The 9,319-nt window shown below is 41.7% G+C and overlaps 2 protein-coding genes across 3 annotated transcripts in view; both read left to right on the top strand.

Annotated features, from left to right (window-relative positions):
- Positions 1-710, top strand: part of LOC307088919 (melanoma receptor tyrosine-protein kinase-like) — a 37,729-nt gene extending 37,019 nt beyond the window's left edge. For both annotated transcript variants that reach the window (XM_079754982.1, XM_079754981.1), the window contains exon 27: positions 1-710. This exon is cut by the window's left edge and continues 1,757 nt beyond it. The gene's annotated coding sequence lies outside the window, so the exon portion shown is untranslated.
- Positions 711-1,285: 575 nt separating this feature from the next.
- sugct (succinyl-CoA:glutarate-CoA transferase) overlaps positions 1,286-9,319 on the top strand; it is a 61,101-nt gene continuing 53,067 nt past the window's right edge. The window contains exons 1-8 of the mRNA XM_079754758.1: positions 1,286-1,468; positions 1,722-1,770; positions 1,847-1,920; positions 2,292-2,377; positions 2,568-2,618; positions 2,993-3,113; positions 8,182-8,273; positions 8,408-8,551. Of these exons, the coding sequence (XP_079610884.1) occupies positions 1,348-1,468; positions 1,722-1,770; positions 1,847-1,920; positions 2,292-2,377; positions 2,568-2,618; positions 2,993-3,113; positions 8,182-8,273; positions 8,408-8,551 (738 nt within the window). The 5' untranslated portion in view covers positions 1,286-1,347. The remainder of the gene's footprint in view (positions 1,469-1,721; positions 1,771-1,846; positions 1,921-2,291; positions 2,378-2,567; positions 2,619-2,992; positions 3,114-8,181; positions 8,274-8,407; positions 8,552-9,319) is intronic.

Genomic DNA, 9,319 nt, shown 5'->3' with positions numbered 1-9,319 from the left:
CCAGTCGGTCAACGTTTATCACCGCCATCACTTGTTAACTTTTGTTTTTTCCAATAGTTCCTCTAAATACAACAACACTGTTTTGGCACCGCAAGTATTCTGCTTTGGGTGCAGCTACGGCGCCACCTACTGTTAGAGATGTGTATCACAATGACAAAATGTATGGGAACATGACGGGTACAATACTTGATTGTTTAAAACAATTGCTCTCAACGGTGCACTGGGCCGCTAAATGTGAATTCAAAGACAGTTGACAGCTTCTATCAGCTATTTCTTTGTAGTCAAAGTTATTATTTGTAATTATTTGTACATTTAGGAGGTATAGTCTTTTGTACTGTGTATGTTTTGCTGTGAGTGTTGTACATTGTTAGCTATCTTTGATAATGTCACTTTTATCAGTTTGTAGTTACCTTAAAATATTTTCTCTATAAGAGAGAAGAAACACTTAACTTTTTTCCTTCTATTTCTCTTACCCCCACTTCCTTTGCACAGACCGATACATTTAAACTCACTTATTATGATCATCAATATGATAAAAGGATTGTCTATTGTGAAAATCATCCCCACCGTAATCCCCATCTTCTCCTATTAGTACAAACACAGACCTAAAACCTTCCTCACACTCGCACATACAGCTCCTCCTTGCCTCTACCTTTCCCCGCTGCTCTTTGTACTTTGCTTTACTTTCAAATAAAGTGTTCATGATCAAATTGTATTTTTCAGTCTAAGGTTATTTGCACCATCGAGCCCTCCCCCCCCGGACATTGACATGCTGTTATCTAAGACATTTTGTATAAGAGGTCGCAATTCATAGTACAAGAAAACAACATTCTCGATAATGCGGAGGATTTGGGCCAGAATTCTTAGAGTTTTAACTTTATTTTCAGAATTCGTTTTTTAATATCTGATTTCTAAATTTAGGCCTAATCTCAGAATTCTGACATTAAACTCAGAATACATACATGTTTGATAATTTTTTGTTAGTTCTGACTTTAATCTCAGAATTCAGAAATTTATATTTTTATTTATCAGAGCATTGGCGTAATTCAGTTAATTCAGTTGACAGCAGAACATGTAGTTCAACATGTTCATGTATGGCTTGATAAGGCTTGTTTGGTTTATCACCTGTGGTCACTACCCTTGGAGCTTTTACTTCGAAAAGCTTTGAACCGGAAGTCCGAGGTTATACAGCTGATTGCTTTACTATCTAGTAAAGCACATCACGGTCAAGTGACAGCCACCCAAACGGATTTCTAACGTTCATGAACTCAATTTGTCAATTCTATTTCACCTTTACTTTAACTAAACCTCTACTTTATCCAGTACTCGGAGCTCGTTGGGGTCAGTATGAGGGCGTCAACAAGAGGGTTAAACATTGCTTTCTGCAGTCTGGTACCCCGATGTTTGCCAAGTCAACACCGAGCTGTGTATATTGCTGCGCAGAGAGGGTATTCCTGCACACACACAGGTAAAAACTTGCATCAAAAGTGATTAATCGAAATTTAAACCCGAGTTTGAACCATTGTATTTACTTCTAGCAAGTGATTGCGTTAGCTTGTGTGGCCAAAGTCTGGACTTTATATAGTGGTTTATACCATACTATTTAACAATTTCATGCATACTATCAACCTGCACACTATGTCATACGGTTAATTTCATTCAACTTTAAAACAATCTACCAACTCAAGTTTTCTAATATTAATGTTATATTTGATCCACAGCAGAACCCTTTCGACCACTAGAGGGAGTCAGAGTTCTAGATCTGACAAGGTAGGAATTCCTTTAGATATACACACTTGACAAGATGCTATGATACAACCTTTATTTAGAACACTTTCTTTGTTAGAGTGCTGGCTGGTCCCTTTGCCACTATGATCCTAGGGGACCTCGGGGCTGAGGTCATCAAAGTAGAGAAACCAGGCAAGACACACACACACACACACACACACACACACACACACACACACACACACACACACACACACACACACACACACACACACACACACACACACACACACGCACACACCATTTACTATATTGATAAATATTTAACCAAACTGTCTTGTACTGTATTTGATGTCTTATTACTCTTGTTTTAGTTTATTGTATTTTACTCTTGTGAAGCACTGTGTGACCTTTGTTCGTGAATGGTGCTATATAAATAAAGTCACCATTCCCTCTCTCTCTCTCTCTCTCTCTCTCTCTCTCTTCTCTTCTCTCTCTCTCTCTCTCTCTCTCTCTCTCTCCTCTCTCTCTCTCTTCTCCTTCTCTCTCTCTCTCTCTCTTAGGAGCTGGTGATGACACAAGGGCCTGGGGACCCCCTTTTGTCAATACCGAAAGTGCTTATTTCCTCAGTGTCAACCGCAACAAAAAAGTACACACACACACACACATACAAAATCCATAGCTGGTGCTAAGGCGTGCACCAATGTGTGTGTTTAATCCCGTACATGTGCTCCGTCGGTAGTACCTGACGGATGCCGCCAGTCTCATGTAGCATAGTGCGTGCGGCCGGCTGAAGCTCCGACACCGTGCTGATGCTTGGGGTCTTGTGTCCTCTGCAGAGCGTGGCGGTGGACCTGAAACACTCGAGAGGAGCCCAGGTCGTCCTGGAGGTATTTAAACCTGAGTGAATACAGAAACCAGTCGCTGTGTTTGTTGACATGTATTATGTTATTATATTCGATGCCATTCAATTGATGCTAGATTAAGATTGGAATTTGAATGTTTCAACTGTGACAATCAGCTTCTGGCCTCATCCTTAAGATGTGTGTGTTTGTGTGTGCGTGCTTACGCGTGTGATATGTATTTTCTTTTCAAAAAAAGATCACAAAAAATTTAGATAAATAAATCGACAATTCCAATTCATTTACACATGCAAAAAATAATTTAAAATAAAAATAATACCATTTTACATTTTTTTCGGGAAATGTATATGGCTCCTCACAATATCAGTTTCATCTTGTATTCTGTGTGTGTGTGGAGGTAGCTGGCAGCAGTGTGTGATGTGCTCGTGGAGAACTACCTCCCAGGGAAGCTCCATCAGATGGGTCTGGGATACGAGCACCTGAAAGCAGCCAATCCAAAGCTGGTCTACTGCTCCATCTCAGGTAGCCCTGCCTACTGGCTCATAGCTTATTTTTCTTTTCTTTTTTTGGCTTTTAACAAGTCAAAATGGGATATGGGGGCTTGACAAATGTCGGGGGGCAATCATGCTTTGATTGGCAGTTTGATATTGGTGGGTTGTCTTCTTTCTTCCTGCTCGAACTTTGCAATGCAAACCCAAACATTTGAATGCATAGATTAGCAATACCATAACATCTTCCCGCAGCAGTATACAATACGGGGACATAAAAATTAATTTGAACATTTACATTTATTTAGTCTTCAAAACAACTCTTTAAAGTTTTCAATCTGCTGATTTGCCAGATGATTGAAGAGGCATATTATGTCATATTTTATCATATTACGTCATACACTGAGGTAAAGCTGCTCTCTAGATTTGTGTCTGGTGTTTATGCCTCCAGCCCTTAAGGGATTGTGATATTCGGTGGCATGGACAGTGGAGATCTGGATGTTATAACTTTGAGCTATAGCTTTGAAAATCCAACCAACTCTTCTCATCAGTTTTCTCTAAAATCCATTACCTTTTATATTTGACGTGACTGTCTTCTATCATGTAAATGTCTTGAGCAAGTCATGGACTTCCTTTTACCCCTGGAAGTTGTGCTGTTTGGTAGCCGGCGCGCTGCCCTTTCTAAACACGCAGTTCTTAGAATGACCGCTAGGTGGCCCCAGACACCGCAGTAAACGCAGCAGTTTTTATGAAGCTATGCGCCACTACAAATGACCGACAACATATAAGTACCTAGATTTTATGTGGTGTTCAATGCGGGGCAAGGTATCATAAATCTCCAGTCGTTCCATAACCGTGATATGAAACAGATTTAATGACGGTATTATGACGTTTTCTGTTTTTCATGTTTGATCTACTGAGGTTTGACGGTTGAGCAAATGACACCTATAACAGATGGATGTAAAGCCACAATCAAATTAGACGTTCATTCTGAAAACCTTGTAATACGGTTTGCAATTTTGCTTTGTAATTGTTCTGTAAAGTTTATTTGATTTGGATAAAATCAGGGCAAAAAGGCCATCTGGCCTCTGCCAACTTTACAACTTCTTCACAACTTTACTATAAATAGCTCCAAACACTTGTTCCCCCTCTTTTATAGCTGTGCCACAGGCATGTATTTCTGCCTGTATGTCTCCCCCTTTGTGACACTCTCTTTGTTTCATCAATTTGTCTCTATTTCAGACTAGATTTGGTCTTTCAACTGTCAACGTTCCCTCTCAGTGCTGTGCTGTTATAACTCATTTGTTGACGTCTTTTTTTTTCTGCCTCATAGTTTTTCCTCAATATTTCTGTATGCTTCCTTTCTCTTGCTTGTTTCCTCTGCATTCTGTGTTTCTCTTTTTTTATTCTCCCTTGCATCTTTCTTGTCTTTCCTACGACTCTCTTTTGATCACTCTAAATCTTTCTCTCCACTTCTCTCTCTATGTCTCACTATCTCTCAATCCTTTCAGGTTCTCTAACTCTGATCATTTCACCTTCTCCCGACCCTTTCCGGCTCACTTCCTCCTCCTCCCAACTCTCTTCCCTCTCCCCCTTCCTCTAATTCCAAGAGAGAAAAACTCCATTACCCAGGAGACCTCATTAAACTATGGCAGCTGCATGCAAGACATTTAAACGCAATAGATTTACATCCTCCACAACGTCCTGTTTCCCCCTCGTCCCCTTTTTCTTGGGGTTCCGCCTGGGTCTCCCGGCCGTGACACCCCCATCCGCGCCAGGAGAGAATCTGGACCTTGTAATCCATGTCCATTCGTACAGGGGGAGCCAGGAAAAGGATTACGGTACATTCAGGTGGTGATTGTAATAAGAGATTGGTGATTAATCAGTACAGTAGTGGACTATGATGTACTATGTATTTATATATAAATATAATCTGCTAAACATGCACGTTGAGCCCCTTCTGTCTGTGAAGAACCAAGAGAAATGTTTTGTAAGCTTGTTTTTCCTGGCACAATCGTACAGTTTTTAAACAACTGTTTAAAACCCGACCTGTTAGGTCCTCCCTCTTGTGTTGTTGAGTATCAAATGTTGTCAGTTTTCTATTTATTCATTTAATAGGCTGAATGTCAATCAACCTAGCCTATTGTCAATCAACCTAGCCTAGCCACTACTAGCCTAGCCACTGTCATGCAAGAGGCCCATGGCAAACACAAGTAGCAGCTTCCTTCCAGTGTGATGAACTGCATACGGGAGGAGATTTAAAGTACACTTTCTGTACGGGGGCCAGCATAGCGCTGTGCTCCCTGCTCTCTGCACTGGAAACACTCAGCATGTGTCTCAGTGCAGTATGCCTTTCCAATAGTCGTCAGCAGTCGACTGTGGAGCCGATGCAGATGTGGAGCAACATCTTTGGTAGGTAATGCAATGCAGCATTATTGGTTGGACATGTTGTGTGTGAAGGTGCGTGGACGTGATGTGATTCGAAGGCCGGCGTGGTCCTCGTTTTGCCAAACACTCCAGGGCCCTGCACTCCCTTTGCCCGTGCACTTTGTAGTGACTCCATAAAGTAGTGGTTTCAATTCATCATGTTGGGAGCGTTTATTTACAGAAAATAAAAAAAATATACAGAGTACGGGTTTTTCCGCAAGCAAGTAGAGGGAAGATATATTGTGCCATACTCTTGGTGTGTGTTTGTGTGTGTGTGTGTGTGTGTGCGCACACTTGTATATACAGTATGTCCCCCTGTGCTTCTAGCTGCGTGTCCACCTGCCTTAAGGGCATCAGATGATGATGTCATGGTTTGATTCATTTCCACTAATTGGGGGATTCCGTGATTGCCTCGATCTCAGGTGGCCAATCAAGAAAGTTTATGTCTGTTTGGAACATTTGTCCATGGGGTTATTTTGACTGCAGGGTCACTGCTCTGTGGAACCAAGGGGACCCAAACTCCAAGGAACGACCTGGATTAAAACAGTCAGACAGACGGTCTCGCTCTCTCTCGCTCTCTTTCTCTCTTGCTCTCTCTCTCGCTCTCGCTCTCGCTCGCTCTCTCTCTCTCGCTCTCTCTCTCGCTTTCTTTCTCTCTTGCTCTCTCTCTCTCTCTCTCGCTCTCGCTCTCGCTCTCTCACCCTACAGGAGCTGTTAGATCCTTGCTTCCTCCATTGTCAACCCTTCTTCACAGCCAATTAGAGAGTGAGCACTGGAAGTTGCATGTGAGATGAGAGACTCATTGGGAACATGTGCAGTTGGTTCGGACACGGCTTTCTCTCTCTGTGTCTCTCTCTTTGTTTCTCTCTTTCTCACTCTCTTTTTCTTTCTCTCTCTCTCTGTCTCTCTCACTCTTTGTTTCTCTCTCTCTCTGTCTCTCTCTGTGTCTCTCTCTTTGTTTCTCTCTCTTTCTCACTCTTTTTCTTTCTCTCTCTCTGTGTCTCTCTCTCTCTTTGTTTCTCTCTCTTTCTCACTCTCTTTTTCTTTCTCTCTGTCTGTGTCTCTCTCACTCTTTCTTTCTCTCTCTGTTTCAGTGTGTTTCTCTCTCTGTGTCTCTCTCGGCATTCTAACTTCCTCCTTCCCTCTTGTGAGATTAATTTCAAACAGAAGAATATCCCACATAGGGTCGTCTGTACGTTATATTGTCCAAACTGAAATACAACAGAAATTCATGGACACACTAGAAGTTGGTCCAACTCATCTTATCAAATGAGAATTTATACTAAAGGGACTTCAGCAACAACCCACACACACATGCCTTTCAACTTCTCTACTGATTCAAATCTGAACCACTATTGCTACAGAATATTAATACAGAATGAGCTTAATTATCCTTGATCATAAAATAAACTGGGATGGGTGTATGTTGATTGAGATCAGATCTTAAAAACAATAAAGAAACCTATATATGCATGAAAGTAATTGTTTTTTCTTAAATAATTTTTCTTCTATTTACAAACAAAGTAAAAGAATTGTCTTATATATAACATTTAGAGAGATTGTAAATCAGAGGATTTCAGGCCAATTGGTCATATTTCCCTATTCATTCTCTGCGCCGCTGTGAACTAGAAGGCATGGGAGTTGACCCTGGGCCTTCCTCTATTTCTCTCACACACACACACACACACACACACACACACACACACACACACACACACACACACACACACACACACACACAGGGTTGAAACTCAATGTAATTTCCACTATTTTGTGCACGCAGCATAAATACTTAACAGAATCTTTTTTTACGACTTGAAGTTGTAAAATGATAGAATGAAGGCACTAATAAAATGTGTTGCATGTCATCTCTACTATCTAACAGTTCTCTGAGTTCCCCCCACTTCCCTATTCATAATAGGTCCCACCTTAGAGGAGTAGTCTGACAAATTTAAACTGCTGCTAAAGGACTGGAGTTTAGAGTTTATAGAGATATTAGGTTTTATGTCCTCAACCACAAGGGTTTTCATGAGCCAGGATAATGATAGATAAATGCCTTGGCCGGATAGATTTCTCTGTTTGTCCTGACCTCTAACTAAACCCTCATGAAAGTTAATCCCAGTGGTTATGTTAGCTAACAAGCGGTAAATATCTTCTGATTTGGCATAAGGGTTTAGGCCTTGGCTCCCAAGGAGAGCTACAGCAAGGATTTTTGAGTTTGCCAAACTATCCGGAGTAATTGGGAACTAATGAGACACAATCTTACCGGTGGTGGTCCTTTTTTAAATGTAGACCTCTCACCTGAGTTAACGGATACTGGATGTTTGACACATATAACAAAATTATCACATTACTGCAGTCATTAGATTACTTTACAAATCGAGAAGGAAAAAAACGAGAAAGCAGAGTAAATGACAACAAAACAGCGGAAGCTCAACCGGAGAGTGGAAATTTCCAGTAAGCTTGCCAGATAAACCAATTATTCCTCCTCCGATGTGCATTTCAGCAAATCATGTAATGAGCAAACAGTCCTTTTGAAATGGTAGATTTAAGCCCTGTTAAGTGCCTTGCTTACGGAGGGCTGGCCGGACAGAGGGATTTGAACTGATGGTGCTCACAAATCACAAACATTTATAACAAATTAGCATAAAATAATGTTTGTGTGTTTTCTCCAGGTTTTGGGCAGACAGGCCCTCAGTCCAAAAGCCCGGGCTATGATTCCATTGCGTCTGCACTCTCGGGGATGATGCACATCACTGGACCAGAGGTAGGTGTGTCTCTTTACCAAACGCCTTTTGTCTTTTGGTCCATTGTCTTATTGTATGCAGTGAACCGATGTGTGTGTGTGTGTGTGTGTGTGTGTGTGTATGGCACACGGTTCTATGATCGAACCCCGTGTAGGACGGTGAACCGGTGCGGCCCGGCGTCGCCATGACGGATCTGGCAACCGGCCTGTACGCGCACGGAGCCATCATGGCTGCCCTGCTGCAGAGATACAGGACGGGCAGAGGGGCCCACATCGACTGTAATCTGCTGTCCTCACAGGTGGGTGTGGGATATAAAGTCTAGGATGATAGGCCGAAGGAAAAAATATCAAAATAAATCTGCCTTGAGAGGTAAACATGGAGTCAGGGTTGAGAGAGAGAATTTCACATTTGACTCTATAGATATTTAGTATTTGATTTAATGATGCTTGATTTGTATATATATATATTGAATTTAACCGCCTAATTTATCAGCTTCTTTGGCAATGTTAAAGTTTGTTTCTCATGCCAATAAAGCTTTTTGAATCTGAGAGAGGGAGAGATGTGGAGTGTCCCACTTAGTTAGGGCCGGACCACTAATGGCCAACGAGCTCCAGCTGGTGTCACCAAACAGGCACCATAAACAAGATGGTGCATCAAACCAGCACCACAACTTATCATGTGCCATAACAGTCATAAAGGGAGGCAGGGCGGCTTCCCTTAGCTTTTCTCAGAGAACTGACGCTGGTGAATATTCCCTCTGAAGCATGTTTGATGGTAAAAAGCGGCCCCAGATGTCATCCGTAGATAAGATCAATGGACCGTCTGAAGAGCTTAGCCATCATGCTAGCCTTTTTAGCCACGCTGGGTTGTGTGTGTGGGAGAGGAGTAAGCACCTTCCTTGCCCCTGCCTCTAACAAGACCACTAACCTTTCACAAAAAGCCCTGTGTTATTTAAACAAGCATGTGATCTATTCTCAAAAGTCCTCAGCAACCTAAACAAACCATTCAATATGTCTTGTCCTGTTTGTGCAATTAAAACAAATCATGCCATATATAACCCTAAAGT

This window comes from Pollachius pollachius (genome assembly GCF_949987615.1).
Source record: "Pollachius pollachius genome assembly, chromosome: 17".
NCBI classification, from domain to species: domain Eukaryota; kingdom Metazoa; phylum Chordata; class Actinopteri; order Gadiformes; family Gadidae; genus Pollachius; species Pollachius pollachius.
This window is presented reverse-complemented; position numbering and strand designations above follow the sequence as displayed.